Source organism: Chelmon rostratus, chromosome 3, assembly GCF_017976325.1.
Source record: "Chelmon rostratus isolate fCheRos1 chromosome 3, fCheRos1.pri, whole genome shotgun sequence".
NCBI lineage: Eukaryota > Metazoa > Chordata > Actinopteri > Chaetodontiformes > Chaetodontidae > Chelmon > Chelmon rostratus.
The window spans coordinates 16,821,490-16,843,636 of NC_055660.1; the positions used below are offsets into that span (position 1 = coordinate 16,821,490).

The 22,147-nt window shown below is 40.0% G+C and overlaps 1 protein-coding gene across 2 annotated transcripts; it reads left to right on the top strand.

Annotated features, from left to right (window-relative positions):
• Positions 1-1,676: 1,676 nt before the first annotated feature.
• On the top strand, positions 1,677-15,429 carry shoc2 (SHOC2 leucine rich repeat scaffold protein). 2 transcript variants are annotated; one of them, XM_041966444.1, is made up of 9 exons: positions 1,677-1,738; positions 6,120-7,190; positions 7,550-7,687; positions 7,855-7,985; positions 8,337-8,525; positions 9,213-9,335; positions 9,792-9,929; positions 11,400-11,517; positions 13,069-15,429. In XM_041966444.1, the coding sequence occupies exons 2-9, from the start codon at positions 6,488-6,490 to the stop codon at positions 13,275-13,277; spliced, it is 1,749 nt and encodes a 582-aa protein (XP_041822378.1). In that variant the 5' UTR covers positions 1,677-1,738; positions 6,120-6,487; the 3' UTR covers positions 13,278-15,429. The 2 variants fall into 2 exon arrangements, with proteins under 2 accessions (XP_041822378.1, XP_041822385.1); XM_041966451.1 differs by lacking the exon at positions 1,677-1,738 and adding an exon at positions 1,810-2,201.
• The last annotated feature ends 6,718 nt before the right edge of the window (positions 15,430-22,147 follow it).

Consider the following 22,147-nt stretch of genomic DNA (forward strand, 5'->3'; position numbering starts at 1 on the left):
TGAAATTTAGTTTGCAGACAGGTGTGTGTGTGTGTGTGTGTGTGTGTGTGTGTGCCTAATTTAATCCAATAAGACAATACAACACAGCAGAACTCGGACACAGATTACGCCAAACCATTCTAAAAGAAAAATGATTAAGCATCAGCGCAGTCCTGTGGTATATTTGAAACTTAGCTGTTGCAATATGTTGAATGTTCACGTTTCCATTCTATTTGGCTGGTTTGATGATCGACATCAACGTTAGCGAGTTAATGTCCGCATATATAACCTTTAACCTTAAAGCACAGTCATTGAGTCGTTGGGCTATCTTTAAGATTGGGAGTAAAAATCGGAACTCGTAAATTATAATAGCTTGCTAAAGGTAACGCTAGCTAGCACCTAGCTAACTAAACGACAAGGCATTGGCCTAGCTAAAGTAACGATTGCTTTCTTTTACTCAACTACCTGTCAAATATGGTTACTACTGCTGATAATATACTGTAATATCTTTCTGTTGTCGTTTTCGTTGTGTCGTGTTGTCGTCAACACCTTAAATCATAAACACTTCTTATAAAACTGAATTGTTGATAATCCCACCTTTAGCACCAGGAAAAAAGATTACAGCGGTTGTCAGGCCAACGCATCCGTAAGAATCACATGCCCTTCTTCTTCGCTTTATTTCTAGGCACAATGCTTTACTGACATCTATAGGCGGCTCGCGCGAACAACACAACTAAAAATCATGATCATAATGTTCGGTTCTTCCACTGTTAAATAGTTTAATTAAGAGTTTTGCATGAATACAGATACATAGCAAACTAAATTAAATATATACAACAAATATAGTAGGCATCCGGTTAGCCAATTACATTTACAGTGATTTTTCTTACATAAATACAGGAACATAAAACCTTTATTTTCCAGTGATGAATACGTTAGGAATTAATATGTTTTAAGTGCCTTTGTTAATTTTATTCATTGTGTTTATGCAGTCATTCAGTGGTAGAAAGAACGTACATTTACTCAAGATTATTCTTTATGCCTGTGAAGATTCTCATTCATCCAGTTCTTCAGAACTTCAGAACTGAAGAACCTCTTGGATGAGAGGCGAAACATCTTCTAGAACCACTAGCGAGTTCAATTGCTTTTTGGAAGCACTTAGAAGTTCTATTCTTTATGTGGAGTTTTGAGGTACTGGAACTTCACTTGAGTATTTACATTTTATGCTAATTTATACTGCAACTTTTCTGCATTTCAAAGAAAAATTATTTACTGTTGACTCATGTACATTTATTCGACAGCAACATTAAGAATTTACATTACACAATATTTTTTAATAATTAAAATTTTCTCCAGCTCCACCAGCTGCAACATGAACATACTACTTATATGTAGCATGAATAATAACATCTAATAATATAATACATAACATTATTATACTATTCCAAGCCGATTATGTCAAGAAGTCTGGAGGGGGGCTTTAAGTAGAATGTTGAATGTAGGACTTTTACTTATAAAGAAGCATTATTATTAGTAGAACAATTGCAGAAAACTGACACCAAACGAGTCATTTACTTGTGAAATATGTAAATAAAACCAATGTTTATCCAGGAATATTTGATTGTATTTCAAAGTCTCGTGATAACATTGGTGAGGCGTGCGAATGACGCAGTTTGGTGGCAGGGGAGGGAGGGGAGCGGAGCAGCAGTGTAGGAAAAGAGGAGGAAGCAACGAGGATGGCGGAGTCACACCTCTGAAGGTAAAACAGTTATACTATCACATTAACAGTGGACGTTTTAGCCCCACAGCACGGTTACGCACAACTCCAGAGATAATGCCACTCGTCGGTCTCTCATTGTGGCGTGTGTAACGCTTAAGTGTCATTTTGCGGTGGCGAGCAGGAACACACTCTTTTGTTCAGCTTCGGAATGGCCGCTGTTTTTCAGAGTGTTTTCTTTTTTTCCTCGGCTAATATTCAATACGGGAACGGCGTTTCGATGCTGTGCTACAGTTCAGTACACACCTCGTATGCCTTCAGTGGTCGCTCCGCTTGGATATGAACTGTCTCCACCGGCTGTCCTCTTTGGGTGTCTGCTGCCCGGTTGCGCTCAGCTGGCTGTAGCAGAGGTTTCCCCTCCTCGGTCGAACTCACGGCGGAGGGGTCGGTCCGCGTCCAACAGCCGCTCTGCTCGGGCCTACAGACACAGCTAACTATGCTTGAGGTAAAGCTAACCGCTGAATGTGAGTGAATATGTCAAGGGAAACCTCAACACAATTTGCACCGTCTAATACGCCGAGCAATAGACATTTGTTTTATTGCCCCATTCTGGCCGCGCTGCTACTCTTTCTCGTTTGACTCAGAAGATCGTTTGCTAAAATACTGTTAGCTGGTGGGCTAACTTGCTTGCTAGCTGACGTTAGCATGTTAGCAGTCTGCAACAACTGACGTTTGCTTTGCTGTTGACGTTTAGCTTAGCTGGTTTTATTTCCTGCCTTGTTGTCAGTCGTTTTAGTGGGTTAGCCAGTGTGTTTTTCTCTCTTTGAAGATTGCTCGCTAGATATATGCACTGGAGGTACTTTCTCTGAGTCAGATTCAAGGCTGGGTTAAGTCAGCTAACATTAGACATTTTCACCCTACGCGAATTGGCTAGCGACAATTAGTTAGCTAGTTGATGTTAGGTTAACAGTCACAACGTAACGCATAGCACTATCACTATTCCGCGTCAAGGTAACGTTATTATTGTCACTTCAATGACCTACTATAGCCCCAACCCTGCTGTGGTTTCCCTAGTTGGTCACATTATGTAAATTAATTAACCTCGAAAGGCGACTTGATTTCCCGACCTGGTACCGTTTTGTCGGCAGCGTTAATCTGTTTCCAAGGATTTGTCTTTGGCACACGTAGCCATCAAGCTAGCTGCGTCCTGTGGAGTGCCGTGTAGTAGCAGTAGCTTTCTATGGCTGATAGCTGCCACCTCACCTCTGTTTTGCTATTTCCCCCACAATATTACACGGATTACCATGTAAAACGATAGGCCAGGTTATCCCTGCTTTCTAATTTCTTGTACTTGGGTGGTAGCATACTGTCAAGCAATAACACAGAAGCAGGATTTTAACTAGATAGATCCTGAATCCGAATCTCTTGTGCATTTTGTCGTATCATAGCACTGTTCGTTACTTTACACGTATGTTGTATTCTCTAATTAGCTAACATTGATGCATTTCTTAATTAAACCAAAAGGCATCGTCGAGCACAAACAGAAGTATGATAATAGTAGATAGCTCTGCTTGGGCCTAAATGCACTACCATTATCAGATGGGCTAAAGATATCCTTAATGGAAACTTCATTAGTTTCTATGTGGGTTGCAAGTGCCACGAAGTCCAAGTGTTTAGTAGCACTTTATGGTGTTGTGTTAGTGTTGATGGAAATGCATTAGCTTTTCTCCAAAGCTGTATATGATTTGAACTTCATATTTGCATCTACTAAATGAGTAGTACTAATTTATTTGAACTCAAAGCATGCTTGCAAGTTATGCGATAGCAGGATCACTTGCCTGTTGATTTTAGAGCTGCAATGATCAATCGATTGATATGTTGTGGCAAAGAAAATTAATTACCAACTATTTTGATAATCGATTAATAGTTAGTCATTTTTTTCAAGCTAAGTCTCAAACATTTGTTGGTTTCGTCTTTCCAAATGTGAGGATTTGCTGATTTTCTTTGTTATTGGTGATAGTAAATGAGGTGCCTTTGGGTTTTGGACTGTTGGTTGGGCAAATTAAGCAATTGTAAAAGTCACTTAGGGCTCTAGCAAATAATTGGCAGATTTTGCTGATCATGAAAATAGTTGTTAGTTGCAATGGTTTCGGCCAGCATATGCCACAAGGATATCTTGTGCCCTGGATTTCATGAATCCCTGGATGAGTGGTATTGTAGCACAGCTACAATGAACAGGTTTGTTTCTTTTGTCTTCCTTTCTGTCCTCAGAAGTCAGAGCTTCTTTGGTCACCTCAATATTGAACTGCTGTGCAGTTACATGCAGAAACCACTGCATGAATCTGAAAGTTGCAATTAAGAGTATGCCTGCTTTGGTCTGTTTAATATTTGGTTTTAATGACCTGAGCAAGTTCCAGCACGCTCTACTAAACTTTTTTCTTTGCCAAAAATGTCAGTATTGATATCATAGTCATAAATGTCATTACAAATTGTAAAAATGAACTAGGAAATTAACCTGCTTAGCTGGGTGTTAAACTTTAAACTATATATAATACAGAGATAAACAAATACAGAGATAAATCTATACAGATAATGTTTACATGCAGTGTCTTTTAAACAGAATGATTTACCAGGGCAGGGACATGGAGAGTACATCCATAAAAGGAAGTGGCTCCACAGTTTGGTTTAGATGGCCCCAGCAATTGGGCTGGCCTGGCTATTCTCATTTTATGTTAATAATTATTTTGTACGCAGGTATGTCCATTACTGCCAGTCTTAGATGTTAACTCTCTTATTTATGACTGAAAGAGCAATGTATACCTTTTTATTTACAGAACACACTGTCAAGCATTCTATCATGTAAGGGTTGCTGCTATTGACCCAACATTTCTTTTACCTAAAAGGTCATATGACCTGTTGTTGTGGGGGCTTCATGCTTTGAAGGCCACTTCTAAAGATTGCTCTCAGCAGTCCTAACCTTTTCACTTAGCTCTGATCCGTAGCCAAACCTGCCTCTCTTTTTGCCACGGCTTAGCTTGTACCAGTGCTGGAGAGCTTTACACAGTCACAGAGACAACAGCAACAGAGACTAAACAGAGACAGGCAGCCAGAGACGTCCTGGCTCAGTTTGTCATGTAAAGATCCAAAGGGGTGTGTGTTTCTTATGGATGTCTTCGAGACGTAAATATTCAATGTGATTGTGGCTTTACAGACTATATAGAGGATAGCTAAATAGCTGAATGCATGTTTAGGTGGGGCTGTAGGCTTACAGTAATGTCAACACCCGCTGGGCCATGTTTGTTTAGTAGGAGTAAGGTTATGTGTTGTACATTCAACAGATTTGCTTGGACTGGCATAACACTCTGAATACCACGTAAGTCATGGTATTGACAACCAACCAAACCTGTTTGTAGTGTACTTTTGTCTCATGCATAAGGAGGAATATTGTAAAGCTATTAAGGCTCCTATTTATTGTATTTGGGAGGGTTTTTTTTTATACATAATGCAGCATATATTGCACACTAAGCCCACTGTAGGCCACATTACAATATGTTTGAATGATAGTTTATTTAAATATATTTGTAATATTTCATATATTATCCTATATGATTATCATCGTATCTGTTAAGGGAGGAGTGTGTCATTTTGGCTTTGTTGGGGCAGGATAGCTTGGACAGACTCTTTTCAGCATGGTGAAAAGCAAACTTGAAGCAATTCTTTGGAGGTGTGGTTAACCTGCAAGATGACGCTGAAATAAGTACAAAACAAGGAAATTGCCAACAATGTGTTCCTGCATGCATCTATTGCGGCTACATGTCGTCAGTCTTTAGTATTTGAAACTGCTTATTGCATTTGATTTCATTGATTTCATTTCTCATTTTCGTCGCTATGCAGTGTTATTTTTTTAACAGAGCAAAGCGGAGAATTTTTGAATGCTGCCTGCCAGAGCAAATAAGTAGCCAGTAGTGTTCATCAAAAGTTGTTTGGATCATGATGCTGCGGAGAAGCTTGTAAAGTCAATTGCTATGATGATGGTAGATGGTCATACACGATGGCAAGAAGTCACTTGAATCACCAAACATTTTAGCAGTGTCTGTTTACTGTAAGTTCTGTTGTGCAGTGTCTTATTCTAGTAGGAAGGACATAAGTTGTGGATGCGTAAGGACAGAAAATCTAGACAAAAATAGTTTTGTTCCTTGTGTTCCTTTGAAACAGAAAAGTTTATCTCTCTCTGTAAATTTGGTAAAAAAAACAAGATGGATATGCCTGAGGAATTTATTATTTCTCAAACAGAAGGAGCGAGTGACAAAGAGCACTCAACCAGACCACTCAATTGTTGAAATTCAAAATGCTGAGGATGTTTGTAAAGTATAAGAATTAAATTAGAAGTGTGACCAAAATTTATTTTTCTTATCCTCAACAGCAAGTCTTCGAGGGATTAAAGAAAAACCTTGATGACCTTTGCAGCCTGAAAGAACTTCTATCCGAAGGTCCTGGGATTGTATGCAGTTCAAATACTTAAGCATGCGGCCCATGGGTGCCACAATCCAGCTACTTCAAAGCATTTTTTCTTCCATGGCATTTTAACAAAGGAACAAAGTATCAAAAGTATCCAAAAAACCTTTGGATCACGCAGCCGTTATTTCAAGGATAATCATAAATGTGTGGGCCTGCACAGGGATGTTTTCTTTAAAAGCCTTCTTGGCTGTCTGTGTCCCATTTTTTTTGAATAAGTAACCAGACAAGAGAGACTCCCATGAGCAACTCTGCAGGAGGCCCGATAACGTCGACATGAGTAGTACTTTAGGCAAAGAAAAAGATTCGAAAGAAAAGGACCCCAAAGGTGGTCCAGCGGGGAAAGAAAGGGAAAAGGAGGCCAAGGCTCTAGCCAGCTTAGTCAAGGATGGTGGCAAAGAAACGAAGACCAAAGGGAAAGATGCCAAAGAAGGAAAGAAGGACACCAGCAGCTCAACACCGGGTGTTGCCTTCTCTGTTGACAATACGATAAAGCGGCCAAACCCGGCACCAGGTACACGCAAGAAGTCCAGCAATGCCGAGGTGATCAAAGAGCTTAATAAGTGCCGGGAGGAGAACTCAATGAGACTAGATCTGTCGAAACGGTCCATTCACATGCTGCCCACCTCCATTAAGGAGTTGACGCAGCTGGCTGAACTCTACTTATACAGCAACAAGCTGCAGAGCCTGCCGGCTGAGGTGGGTTGCTTGTCAGGCCTGGTCACTTTGGCCCTGAGCGAGAACTCCCTGACCAGTTTGCCAGACTCCCTGGACTCCCTTAAGAAGCTTCGAATGCTCGACCTCCGGCACAACAAGCTGAGAGAGATCCCGGCTGTTGTCTACCGGCTGACATCGCTGACCACGCTGTACCTGCGCTTCAACCGCATCACGACAGTGGAGAAGGACATCCGAAACCTATCCAAACTCACTATGCTCAGCATTCGTGAGAACAAGATTAAACAGCTGCCTGCAGAGATAGGTGAGCAAAATCCTCTGTGTAAAGACACAACAGATTCCTCACATGCAGGCAGGGCTACCTTTGCATTTATAGCATTTAGCTAGTGTTGATCTCAATGTAGAGTGCAGGTCATCCTGTGCTGTTTGAAATCACATACAAGTTACTGAACGAATGAATTCAGCTTCCCATTGTGCACATTCTAACTTTACTGTCAGAGAGTCCTGCGTATAAAATTTGGTAAGGTGTCCCAATATCTGCACCAATGCCATGCTGATACAGTAAACAGAGAATGAGATAAATCAGATGATAAGTCTTCAGTGGGGCAGAGGCTATTAGCTGAATTAGCTAAACATCTGAATTTGGTGTGCATCTCTCTGCAGGGGAGCTATGCAACCTCATAACTCTGGATGTTGCTCATAACCAGTTGGAGCACCTACCGAAGGAGATTGGGAATTGCACACAGATCACCAACCTCGACTTGCAGCACAACGAGCTCTTAGACCTTCCAGAGACTATAGGTAAGTCAAGTGTATTTTGGGAATCAAAAGCAAGGTTTTTGTGTCTTTATTAATATATAATATATGCGTTTTGTTTTATTTTACCACTCTATGCCTACTGTCACACTAGATTCAATAAACGTTGTAAAAATAAATAAATAAATAATGTTTTTCTTTTGTTGTTGTAGGCAATCTGGCAAGCATAAATCGCTTAGGTCTGAGATACAACAGATTGTCAGCCATCCCCAGATCATTAGCCAAATGTAGAGAACTGGAGGAGCTAAACCTTGAAAACAACAACATTTCAGTGTTGCCAGAGGTGAGTAAAACCAAAAATAGAATATAATTTCAAATATAATTGCTACATAATAACAAATATTGATAATAATCACCAGTTTCAGTCTTAATTTGTATTATGCTAACATTAACATCAGCCATTTCCTGCAAACAACAAATTGATGTTGGAGCCTTCAGCCCTCTGTATCTGTGCTCTAGAATTCATATTTATCAAAAACACCTCAAGTTTGCCTTTATATGGAGTTAATCTATTTAAGTTCTTGTGTATGTCCGAGTGCTGCAAGTGCATCCAGAGTAACCATCGCAGTCCATAGTGACAGTCCTGTTCTGATCATGAGGTTTTTGTCACATCTCTGTTTCTGCGCTTTACCAGGGCCTACTGTCAAGTTTGGTTAACCTGACCAGTCTAACACTGGCGAGGAACTGCTTCCAGTCGTATCCTGTGGGTGGACCATCCCAGTTCTCCACCATCTACTCCCTCAACATGGAGCACAACCGCATCAACAAGATCCCCTTTGGTATCTTCTCACGGGCCAAAGTGTTAAGCAAGCTTAACATGAAGGTATATTACTGGCACAAATTCTTAAGTCAGCTGCTTTTTTGATTTCTAAACAATATTGAAATTGTGAACTCTGAACAAGAATCATGATTCATGTCACGTCATATTAGTAAAAAGCACAGGTGTTACTAGTAACATTAGCAGTGGTCTGTTCTGTTCAAGTCTCCCAGTTAGCCATGGCAGTGAGCCAGCATTGACAGTGCTAGGACGCTGAAACTGAACTACTTTTTTTTTTTTTTTTAATTTACACCTGTGTTTTTCCTGCTGTGACATGTCAAATACATATTCAGTGGAAAATGCTTGTGGGAACATGAGAGATTGAATTGGATTTTCTTGTCATACCTGAGCTATTCTGTGTCAAAAAAAAAAATCACTGAGTAATACTGAAGTTCTAAATCATGAACAAAATGTCTTCAGCATTGAGTACTGTTGGCTTGGCTAAATGTTCATTTCACAGCCTACATGTCTGTACAGGCTTGACAGACAGGCACTAAAAACCTCTAACTTGTATGTCCATACGGAATGTAGTTTGAACTTAAATCTCCACTGGAAACAATTTATATTGCTGCCAGATTACACAGCCAGCTTAGTGCACTGGTATACTCAGCCTCTTGAGCAGCGCTGTCCTTGTGTTGACTGTCTGAATTGTCACTTATTTTGCTAATAAAGGTATGCCATTGTCTTCTTCAGGACAACCAGTTAACATCTCTGCCATTGGACTTTGGCACATGGACTAGCATGGTCGAGCTTAACCTGGCCACCAATCAGCTGACAAAGATCCCAGAGGACGTCTGTGGTTTAGTCTCTCTGGAGGTTAGTCTCCTTTATACACACATAGTAGGAATTTAGCTTGTCAGTGCAGTACCCAGAGTTTATTGAAGAAGTATAAAGTCTCATTACATAATTCCTATAATTTGTGCAACCAGTAATTAAGAATAGTGTTGGAGCCATTATGTCCGAAGATACGGGCTGTAATAGCCCTTATCTTATGAGTTAACCTTTGAGACTGATGGCTAGTGTAATAAACATAGATAGCTATAGGGCTTGCTTAGCAACACTGAGTTGTGATGTTAAGTTTTGGGTTTGGTTAAAAACACATAACTACTGCACAGACCTATTTCCTGAAAACTATAGTGACCTGAGTTTTGGTTTAAGACAGGCAATGAAAATAAGATGTAATCACTCTGTGTCTGGAGTGATTGCTTTGTTGCTTGTGTCTTGATGCCAGACTGTCACTGCTAATTGTGAAAAACTTCATTGTCTTAACAGGTTTTAATATTGTCTAATAATCTTCTCAAGAAGTTACCACATGGTATTGGGAATTTGAGAAAGCTACGGGAGCTCGACTTGGAGGAGAACAAGTTGGAATGTCTACCTAATGAAATTGCTTATCTTAAAGATTTACAGGTAAGTTTTCTAGAAATGGAGTTCTCTCCATTTTACTCGAGGCTCTTTGTTGTTGGTTGTTACGTTACTTTGTTGTGTCTAGGTTTGTATGTACATATCTGTTGCTTTAGAAAACAACAACTTTTAGAGATGTGGAGACAAGTTTCAAAATTCTTTTTATCCCCCTCAAGTTCTCACTGCCTCAAGCTGAACTTCTTTTTACTTTAAACTGCATTTAACAAGGCTCATTTTTAGATCATGGCTCAGGAGGTACGAATTTGAAAAAATCAGATTCTGGCAACTCGTGTGATTAAAAATACTGCAGCAGATAGAGATGTGGAGGGAGAGAACTGATGTGAACAAGAGAGGGAGCATGAGAGTATGAACAGAAGTCTAGATGTTCTCTGATTTGTCAGTTAAGTGTATGAACTACGCTGCAGACTCAATGCTCTACTAACAGACAGAGTGACGGTTCACTCATATAAACAGGTCCAATGTGGGTCCAATGTGCACCAGTTACATCCACATTATATACATCTACATATGAAATGGCTGTGTTTTCACTACGCTGCATTTTTGAAACCATGGATCACCTCTCGCTGCATCCAGGCACCCTCTCACTCCCTCTTCCTCTCCTTGGGATAGATCGAGTCTGTTGTGTAAATTAACGTGTTGTGCGTGAACAACCACGTATGTAGCCTATTGATGAAGTGGATCAGATGATTAATTGCAGAATGTTTTGTTTTCTTCTGTGATTTTTTTGTTTGATTGCTGTGATGGCTGCCATGGGGAAACACTGCTCCTGATGTTTCACATGACAGTGAGCTAGATGCTCCTTGTTCTAACATTTAGTTACACTGTCTCCAGAGATGCTCACAAGGTCTGGCTAAATGGTCGCAGTCTGGAGGACTGAAGGCCAGTAATTAGATCCACAGGTTAATGAGAACCTGAATCAGTTAGCAAAATCAGAATTAATATCAATACAATTTAAACTGTTGTCCAGTCCCAGGTTAGTGTGATGTGGTGTCACTAAAACAAACAAAAAACAAGCATAGTCCTTCACTGTATACAAATAATTGTAGTTTTAAGGAACAGATTACTGGACATGCTGTCTGCCCAGTAGATAATCATCCACAGTTGGGTCACTGTGAGGAATGGACAGTGAGGATAAAACCAGGTATTAAGTGGTTTGTTTGTACTGACAAGCAAAGGGATATTTTTATTTCCACAGAATGTTTGGTAACTTAATCTGAGGTTCCTTTTGTAATTATACTATGTGATTGGTAAATGCAATTGTCATTTCATCAAACGAAATGTTACATTTATAACATTTTACGTCTTCAGGTCCCTGAAGAACAAGAACAAGATTCAACACACTTAGTATGGGATGTCAGGCTTTGGGGGTGCATGATGTGTTGTACTGAGTGAATGGACTGAAAGGGAACCGTTAGAGCACATGATAAACTTCCTGTGCTCTTCTTCTCTCATTAGAAATTGGTGTTGACGAATAATCAGCTGACTACGTTACCCAGAGGCATCGGCCACCTCACCAACCTGACTCATCTTGGTTTGGGGGAGAACCTGCTGCAACACCTTCCAGAGGAGATTGGTAAGTATTTTAATCAAACCCTCAACTGCCTAGATCAGTAACATGCTCAGGTAATCTTTTTAGGGTTGGAAAAGTGTTCACTTACTACTGGAAGGATAGTGCACTTAGTGAAAGTGGGGAACCAGAACTGATCCAGGAACTCTTCACTGTGAGTGAACTGGAATCTGTGGGTTTGCAAGATGAGAGGAAATAGATATTTGCACAACTTGGCTGATTGTCTGAAAAGCCATTCTTGAATTTGGCACATAATTCTGTCAAAACTGATTATTACTTAGAAATACCTCAAACTAAATACAAAAAAAACAATAAAAACTATAACTGTACTCAACAACTCAGTATTTTGTATTAAGTATGTATTATTTGTATATAATGATTTTAGCCACAGTTTTCCCACATGGTGTTAAGACCTGCACATTGTGTGTTTATACATATTATTATATAAATTACACTTTTGGTAAAGGGCACACATTAGCTAACCTCTAACATGAACCATCATTTGGAGCCACTTTCTGAAAATCTTATAAACATTTTTTTTTTTAAGTTTACCATTGTTTTCTTGGTAAAAGCTAAACTTAACCATATGGATTTAAGAGCTTAACAGTATGTCCCACCTCTGACCCTTCCTCCGAGTGATTGGTCCAACATGGCTTGGCTGGTTACTGCCAAGGTTAAGAGTTAAGCCAGAGATTTAAATGGGTGGAGGAAGAAGCTAATGGTGGGTGTATTTTTAGAGTATTCAGGCTGGATCTAGCATTGAATTATACCTGTTGCTTTGAGGTGTTTGGGTTTCATTTGGAGAGAACTGCTTCTCATTGCATTTTTAGTATGCCAGCATAAAATATGTAAACATCATCACTAATGGCTTGCCACTTTTAAACAATGATCTTACTGTAACTGTGACATATACCAGAGCCTTGAGGAAGACCACGCCAGTCTCTACATCATCTCTTCATGGTCATTACTGATTTCCCCTACTCTGGTGCTGTGTTTTAGTTTCAGTTAGAATTGTTTTTTTTTTAACCATATGTCCATGTCTTTCTAGGGGTGGTACAAAAAATTCATACAGCAATGAAATAATTATTCATTTCGCAGATAATTTTCGGCAACTATTTTGATAGTGAATGAAGTGTTTCACTCATTTTCTAAACAAAGATAACAAGTGTTCTGTGCGTATGTGCTATGCCATTATATATTTAATACTTTTCGGCTTTGCACAGATTGTCAGATATAACAAATTTGGAGATGTCACCTTAAGTCTTAGAAATTGTGTTGGCCAGTTTTTCTGCATCTTGTTGACATTTCAGATTAAATGATCATAGCTATTGGAAATATTTGTTACATGCACCCCTCAGTATCAGGATGTGCTGTTTTGCATATGTACAGTAACTCAAAGCTTGTGTTTGCAATCACAGAATTTTAGCACAATTTAATATGACAAAGGAATTGTTGTATCAAAGCGGTGAGGGTCAGGTTTGGTATTCCCAAAAAGACAAAAAAAAAAGACAGCATTAGCTACAGCGCTCCAACTAACCGTAACTGATGTGTCTTCAGGTACACTGGAGAACTTGGAGGAACTGTACCTCAACGACAACCCCAACCTGCACAGCCTCCCGTTCGAGCTGGCCCTCTGCAGCAAGCTGTCCATCATGAGCATCGAGAACTGTCCCCTCAGCCACCTGCCGCCCCAGATTGTCGCGGGAGGCCCCTCCTTCATCATCCAGTTCCTCAAGATGCAGGGACCCTACCGTGCCATGGTCTGAGCCAAGAGCAATCCCAGTCCTACTCGACTCCAAACCCTCCACTTGCTCTGCTCCCTCTCGCCTGCCCGCCCCCATTATGTGTATCATACACTGTAAAGAAAACAGACTCGCCACAATCAGCGTCAGGGGCAACTACAAGGAGGAGGAGGAAGAAAATGTTATTTTCACCATCCTTGGGCAGAAACGAGGCAAATCTTTCGAGACTTGACTTCAGTTTTACTCCGGAGTTTATCGCGGTCTTTTTAGGACCCCAGCCACCCCCCACTCATCTTTCATTCCGGATCATACAAGAGGAAAATGTTTCCATCTCTTTGCCAAAACTGAAGATATATAAAGTTATATATATTGAGTAACTGTGAGCTAAGTGGCAAGTCTTTTAACCATATAAACCATGCTCCCATTGCCAATGTATTTACAGTAATTACAAGCATCTGTTATGTGAGCAAGGATACAATTGTATGCAAAAACAAACAAAAAGAGTCTTTGAAACTTCATATTTACTGCTGCTGCTGTAATTTTAACTTTGTCATCTTGTTTTATTTTCTTTTGATATGCCCATTTTTTACATCACCTTCACTCAAGATAACTTACTCAAGATATTAATTGCTTCTTGACCATAGAGAACAAAGGTCTAATGATGGCGTGTTTATAATTTCTTTTTTGTATTTTTTTTTTTTTTACATTTTATGTTTTTTTTTTAAACTGTGCCTATGTTTAGAGTGATCCAGTGGGTCATTTCTAAACAAAATTGTCCATGAGAATACAAAGATATAAATTATTTCAATAATTCTTTTTTTATTACTGCTGTTTTTACCTTAGTTTTTTTTTTTTTTTTTTAGTGTTCCTTTTGCTGTTGCATTAATCTGTTAAAGCAAGCGATATCAGTTGTAAAATAGGGTGATTGGAGATCTTTTCTAACAAATAGCAGCAGTAGTTGTTAAACATTAAGCTAGTAAGGTATTCATATGAGAAATGCCAATCATACATGCTTGGAAAAAAAAAAGTTGGACTCCAAAATGGGTGGTGCAGTGACCCCCGTCTGCTTTTATGTGACAAAAAGGTATTGAAAAAAGTCAAACATACACAGGTGATGGGATAAATGATAAATGTTTTTATATATGTATACAAATCCTGGTTGTTGCCTTGAGTGCAATTTTTAGTTATGTTTACTTATTTGATATTATCTTCAGTGTTGGGCTGCATAGCTGTCATTCAATTGGTCATTGACCAACATATCAAGCATTTTTTTTAAAAAGCCGTCTTGGTCTCTCGAGCAAGTGATGAGTGTATCAGAGCTTCAAAAAAGTTTGATAATAAAACATTGACAGGTAACACTTCCTTCTTTTGTTAATATCCTTAATTTTTCTGTATTTTTTTAACAGGGTCTCCTAAGAATCTTAGTTCCATGATGGAAAATGTTCCCTTGATTTAGATTTGTAATTTAATCTTTTTTTTTCTTTTTTTTTTTTTAAATATCTTTTGTCCCACACTGTCCCAGCAATGCTGCTGCTTTTATGCACTTTTTTTAAAAAACACATTGGCATCCTCTATATTACAAAAAACACACAGTAGCCTCTCATTGGTTATTTTGAATGGGGGCATTTTGTTTCATAAAGAAGTATTTTATCTGTTAAACAAATGGTTTATCATGTAAATTTGTATCAATAAATATAATTGTCAAGTTTAGCAGGCTCAGAATATACTAGTAACTTTGTTTGGGGAAGTTTTATCTTGTCAATCTTAAAAGGAACTTGCTCTCCTGAACTGTAAAAGGGTCTGTGTGGCTTTGGGATGTTTTAAGATTCCCATATCCTGCTTTCTCTATTGCAAGAGAAATGGCTTATTGCAGTTCAGATCAGGATTGTTTATTTTAAATCAATTTACATTGAGTGTTTTCTTTTTTTCTAAATGACGAAATGTGTATTCAGTTAGTATTATTTCAAGTGACTGTACATTAAAAATCCCAACAAAAGGTAATCAAACCAAACTTTTTTTTTTCTTTTTGAAAATGTGTTGCATCCCAGCTCTATATTCAATCATGATTCTGTTTTGTATTGAAACGTGTGGGTCTACTTTTTTGCAGCAGCAGCTTGGTGTGTTTCGTGGGCTGTGATTCGGCCTCCTACACGGGGAGGCCCGAGTGACGAGAGTGCCACAGCTCACCTCGGGGTGGGGCCGGGTAAGGGGAACGATCTACCACTGCTTCTAATTTACCAGCAGAACCTGTTGCTGCTTTCCGTGGACTGAAACATATGCTGTACAAGACGAGGGGTGGGGGGATGAGAGGGTGAGAGGGAGGGCAGGAGGAGGGGAAACAATCCGCTCCCACACTGATACAGACTTCACTCGAAAACCTGACGAGAGACAAATCCACTGACCTTTTCGATTTGGCGTCAGGCCCGGTGGTTTTCTCACAGATCAAATCGTTTGGACACAACGATGAGACAACACAACAAGGTGCATATTTGAGCTTAACGCAGTTACAGTACAAGACTGTCAGAAAAAGACAAAAAAAATGTAAAAAAGGGCTTTCTGTGTTCACGCTCTACAACACACCGGAGGCATTGCATTCCTGGGTTTTATATAAAAGCTTTGGAAGTTTCTTTTTTGTGTATTTACTTTTAGCTGTAAACAATTGTGTGAAAAATGCCTTCAACGAGTACTCAAAAGTGAGATGTGCATTAGGTATGCAGCGAGAGTGCTGTGACCCATTTTTACATTCAGTCTCTCTGTTTTTCATGTGCCATTTTGCGAGGTTGAGAATGCCTGTGTATGAAGACGCAGAGGATGATGGGAGGTGGGGCAGAAACTGAACTGGGCTAATCGACCGGAGAGCATTTATCAGATCCTGGAATGTAGTTTTCACGTGCTGTGGAGGAGGTGGGGATCACCGACTGGCCCATTCAGTGAAAGGTGTGACTGGGTGGATCAAAAATGATGACGATGTATTGCATACTGGTGCATCCAAAATAATTGGAGTATAATCGGTGTTTATTTTTCTATTGTCTGTGATTTTAGGCCATGGAGAGCATCGCAGAATCAAAGTCATTTTGCTCCTTTTGCTCTTCTTTTCTGGATCATACAACTTGTCTTTTTCTTGCCTGGTTATTTTGTACAGGAAACAAGCATGTTGAACACATATTTGACATGATTTGTCTGGGTCAGAATGGGGCGTTTTTGCATAGAGGACTTCGATTTAGTGGCTATTTGGTGTATCTGCAAATGCTCCCTTTTTGTATATTGCAAAGGTATCGAAGCATTGTGTGGCAATGCTTATCCTACTTAATCTACATTGACAAGCAGCCTTAATGGTCTTTTTTTATGTGTTTGTTTGGCTATTCCTTGTGTCTATGGCCACTGACTGTACTTGATGACAAGCAACTGGTCATTATGATGTAAATTTGGGTCTAGTTTCTTTCTGTCTTATTTTTCCTTTTACTCTGTACAGTAATCTGACATTACAGTAGACTCAGTATTACAAAACCTGTAATGTGATGAGAGTTTTACAACACGACAAAGAGTGCAATGGAAGATAATGCCATTATGCTACCAAGTGGATGTGCATTAACTTGCGTCTCACTTGTCTTTGGCATTAAAGGGGAATTCCACCAAAACTGACTTGCATTTTTATTCCGCGAATGGCTGAGATTTTCTTTTGTTTTTGTTTTTCTAATGTTTTTCTCACAAGTCATATCAGGTTTGAGTCATAAGGTTGCAACATATAGGGAAATAATATCTTTATTAAATAATAATAGTAATTGTTGAAACTTTTTTTTTTTTACTACATCTATATCAAGAATTGGCAGTTTTGTACAGGAAGGAATAAAACTCTTGTTTTCAGAAGAGACACAAACATGACTTGCACTTTTCAGATAGTTGAGGTTGACCACATGTTCATAACTTCATAACTACATAAATGTCTACTTTCCATAATTAAACCAAGTTGATTTTGGTGGAATGGCCTTTTAATGTGAAGCCGCCAGCTCTTTTTCTTACCTTAAACCCTGAATCCCACCCACACACCCTCACTCACAGCCGCCCGCTCTAGTATCTCCATACATTTACTTGACTGCCTTATGTGCACCAAGCAAAACCTTTATGACCGTTTGATTTCATCTTCAAAGACAGATAATCACTCTTTTCTTTTAGTGTCAGTAAAGGGATATGGGTCCACAGACTGAACAGATGTTGAAAGCAAAGTTTTTGGGTCAATTGTCTCTTGACTGGACGAGCAGATGCAGACATGACTACCTCTATGTGAGTCTTCATTGCTAACCACAGTGACCAAGATCCAGTCTGAGGCGTTTCTACCTGTGTACATACAAGGCTGCGTGTTGGCAGCAGGAACTTGGATTTGGACCAGCAATTCAACAACAATTTGTTTTACTAAGCATCCTTTTGTTGTTTTCTTCTGTTTCACATTTAATAAGTATTGTTTGGCAAATTATTGTTTTGAAAAAGAGAAAAAATACACTGATTTGTGTGCTTGGTTGTAAATGACAAACATAATCAATGCCGCCCCATTGTAAGACAGTTATCCTGAAACCAACTAGTTGCAGAGTGCTACTTTGCAAACGAGTGAAAATGACCATGTTTGGTGATGTTCTGTATGTACATACATCTTTTTAACTGTAATAAACCGATAAATATTTACAAATTTATGACGTGTCGGTATATATATTTCAGTTTCCTAACCACCACAAGCAGAACATGATGAGAAAAAACTATGAAAAAAAAAAGAGACTTAGAAAGGGGTAAAACTACAATGAGCATATGTATGAAAATAATTTTGCAGTTATGTCACCTACAGCTGGCGTCACAATTTCAAAGGGACTTCGACTGCAGTGCTGAAAGGTAAAGGTTTCACCTGGCTGAGGTGCACAACTTGATCTGGTTGCTGTCACTGTTTACACTGTCTGGCATCTCCCTCAAAACTATTCCTATCTGAATTTTATTTATTTTTATTATTATTATTATTATTATTAATCTTATTATTATTACTGCAACATGCATTTAACATCAGTCAGTTACAAAAACTGACACAATTACGGCAGCTGAAAATCTAGACATACCTCAGACATAAACTTTGGTTGTTAAAAATCAACACTCTGTATTCAAGAACCATATACCAGAAGTAAATTATTATTATATTATTTTATATCCTGCAATTCTCACATATGCTGTAAATATACAACTCCTTCTCTCCTTCTCAGAGTAACCTGTCAGCGATCCTGTTCCACTCATTGATTTATTAGTGGTTATTTTCGCATTTCACCTATGCAGTGCAGAATGTGTGATGAAAAAATGATATAAAGAGCAGCCACAGGTATGGTCTAAAGTCAGTATTTCAGATTTACTCCTGTGGTCTTAGTCCAGCGGCCTGAGCTGTGCCTCTGCTCCAGTGCAATACCGCCCCCTGCTGGTGAGCCACAGTCTTAACATTACTACAGGCTGGAGCTGCTGGTGCGTCTCAGGCGGCTTCGCCCGGCGCGCAGCCTGATCATTATTGTAACGCTGTCATGTAAAAGTCACTTCTGTCAGGCAGATGAACCGAGTCTGTCACATTGTGTAGTTTCACTGAACTGTGTGGAGCTGCGGAACTATTTCGCCCTTCTTCCACCTGTGGGAACAAAAGTTAGAGTAGGTAACAATGAGCGCACTTTGCTCCAATTCCTCCTCCTCTGCGGTGCCGTTACCCCCCTGAAATCATCATTTCCCCCGCGGAGTCGTCCTCCTGAAACGGGCAGGCTCTTGCAGGAGACGACAGGTGTCACTGTATCCTTGCGCTTCGTCTGCACCCTCATGCATCCACATGCGCCGCTCAAAAAGCTGTTTACCCCAAAACAGTCTCTCCAGTTGTTGTTTTTTTAGCCAGCCTGGACAGACGGGATTATCAAGATGCTGTGTGCGTGCGTGAGTGTGTGTGTATGTGCGCGCACCGTCTCCCAGGTGTCCGCTTTGAATATTCACTCACTTCCAGGTTAAAAGCCTCTCACAGGTGCTTTGTGCTTCTTGAGCTCAAACGGTGTTCATCATTGGGCAAATGAATATCAGATAGTCCATTAGGCTGTGTTTTCTGCAATGTGGCAAGTTTTACCAGGTCCAGATTCAGCAGGGGGAGAACAGGGTCAGCTGACACGCCTCCCTTTCCACAGGGACAGGTGTGAGTGAGTCAGTCACTGAAGTAATCATCTGTTTGTTTGTTTTTTTAAAGAAAAGCTCAATTTAAAGCCTAAATGCATGTTTTTCAAACATTCCTACCAGCTCAGCACTTACAGTAGAGAAAACAGATGAAGCTGCAGATTCAAATATATTGCATGTTAATTTTCATTATTAACAATAACAAACACTCAAATATGTGTGTTCACAATGTATATATATATATATATGTTACAGTGTTGCCTGCTGTATTTCATGTTAAAACTGGTCTATGTAGGCAGTGGTAACTTCCTATAGACTGACACCTACCAAACTCAAAGCAGTCAGCACAGTAATCTCTGAGAAGCAGTTCAGTGTCTGGAACCAAAGGCTCTGAGAGCATCCATCAGCTCTTCCTTTTCTCCAGCCACTACAGCTGGAGGCTGAGGTTTTCCTACACAGTGCCTGGCTTGTGAGAACCTCCAGCTTCCCAAACTCAGACAAGAGAACGACTGGCATATTCTCATCGGTTCTAACCAGAAGAATTAAAAATAGCAGTACCACAGAAGTACTCAGTTACAAGTAAAATGGCTGCATTCATAATTTTACTCAAGTAAAAGTGCAAAAGGATTAGCAGTGAAATATATTTTAAGTACCAAAAGTGAAAGCATTGATTATGCAGTATGGCCCAAATGCATCATAATTCATTTCTGAATCTGCAAAGTAGTCACTGAACTTATATTACTTCTGAAATATAGTAGAGTGGAAGTTTACTCGAATACAGCAGGCTACAAGAACACCAGAATTATCCTCAAGTACAGTTCTTGAGTAAATGTACTAAGTTACTTTTCCACCACCGCCCCTGACATCTCTTGGGATGGCATCTTGACCGTTGTCACATTCAGACCTCATGTCGTCCGAGCTTTTATCGTCGTCATCGTCATCTTCCAGAGGCCTCCAGCATCAGAGGAACTGCTGCTCTGCACTGAACCTGACAGCCAGGTGCTGCACCACCACTCTGCTGACAGAAACAAACTCCCTCATCATCGTGTCCGCATTCATTAGTAAGAGCCAGACAGCAGTGCCATCATGAGGTATCAGTGGCACCCAGCATACCGTGGATGATGTAACACTCTTACATACCTCAGCTGTTTTTTTTATATTCGTAATTTTGTGACATTTTCACACCAGAACATTGTTAGACAAAAACAGGTAGTTAGGATAGCAGGCAGTGGAGTGCTTGGTTGAATTAAATGAATGAATTACAGAGACAATTTCACATTTTTGCCAACTTAACTGACCTGTTGTACACTGACTTGAGGACTCAAACTAACTGAAATGATTTAATTGAAAAACAAATTGAACCCTGTCTCCATTTTCCTCGGAATTAGTAGCAAATTACACAGTTCTCTGCAGGAAACATCTTTGAAATGTGTTCCCAGATTGGAAGCAGAAATTTCCACGTCCAGCACGGGCTGATGACGAGCAGCGTGCTCCATGCCCCTCTGAAGCTCCTCGGGAATTTTCTCCATCCCCCATGACTGATATTAAATTTACCAAAGACGTGGAACACAAGCGGTGCATGAAATTGCGTAACTGAGAATCAGAGCGTCAGTGGTCAGAGGAGGCTCCAGTTCCAGGAAGACTGTGAGAATATGATGAATCCCCAAACGGATGACATCTGAGCAGACGTTGTTTCTTTTTGCTCATTTGCTGTCAGGATGCAAAGTGACCGTCAGTGTGCTCCATCCGTAAATGAGGGGAGTCGGTGTTAAATTGAGTGTTCGGGCTTCATGGCTGATGAAAAAAAGGAAACACACATCTCACACACTGTCTCGCTCACCGCTGCTTTATTTCATCAAGGGTCCAATCCACCATAATCCTGTTATCAGATGATGAAAAACACTGCTAATAAACTTGTTTTTAAGGGATGACGTACTCACACTGTTGCGTTTCTGCATCAGCAATCATTGCTTATGTGGAGAAAGTCAACAAGATGTTTTTGAGGGACATGACGCACGTTTAATGGCCATATATGATCTGGTTAAACAGTGCTGGGAAGATGAATGTCATGTTCAATATTTGCCTTGTTGCAGCTGTTACACCGAGTCCAACAGACACACATCAGGTTAGACATCTTCAGCTGTTTGTACACAGGGAAGACACACATCAAACTTATCTGGCTTATAAAAGGCCACAGATTGACAAAGTAAACACAGAGGGGAGCTCCAAGACTCGCCAACAAGAGGCTGCTTAGACCTGAGCACAGTGAGGATGAACCGTGCTGCACCTGCTGCCAGGTCGTACCTGTGGACACCTTTGGGCAAATCTCCTGTCAGTCAGTCTGAGGTCTGCTCACACGGAGTTTGGGGACTCCCTCGCGTGTTGCACCTGAAGTGTAAAAAGGCGGCTAAATAAATTGAGTTTGGACAAAGTAATAAAAGGCCTCTGCTGATATCCATGTGGTGTGGCTGCTGCTTAGCAACCGAGTCCAGCAGCTGCACTGCAAGAAATGTCTCTCCCAACAGGTCGTGAGATTTACGCTTTCTGCAAACTTCCAAAAAAACTGTTCTCAGTTATTGTTTTCAGTTGAGATTCAGTTAAGTAGACATTGATCCCATATCTGTGTCAGGAAACATGCCAACTGATTGCCATGTTGCCATGCCAACTATGATCAAACAGTTAGATTTAGATCACTGTGGTCAAACACAACACCTGTTTTATTCCTTTTT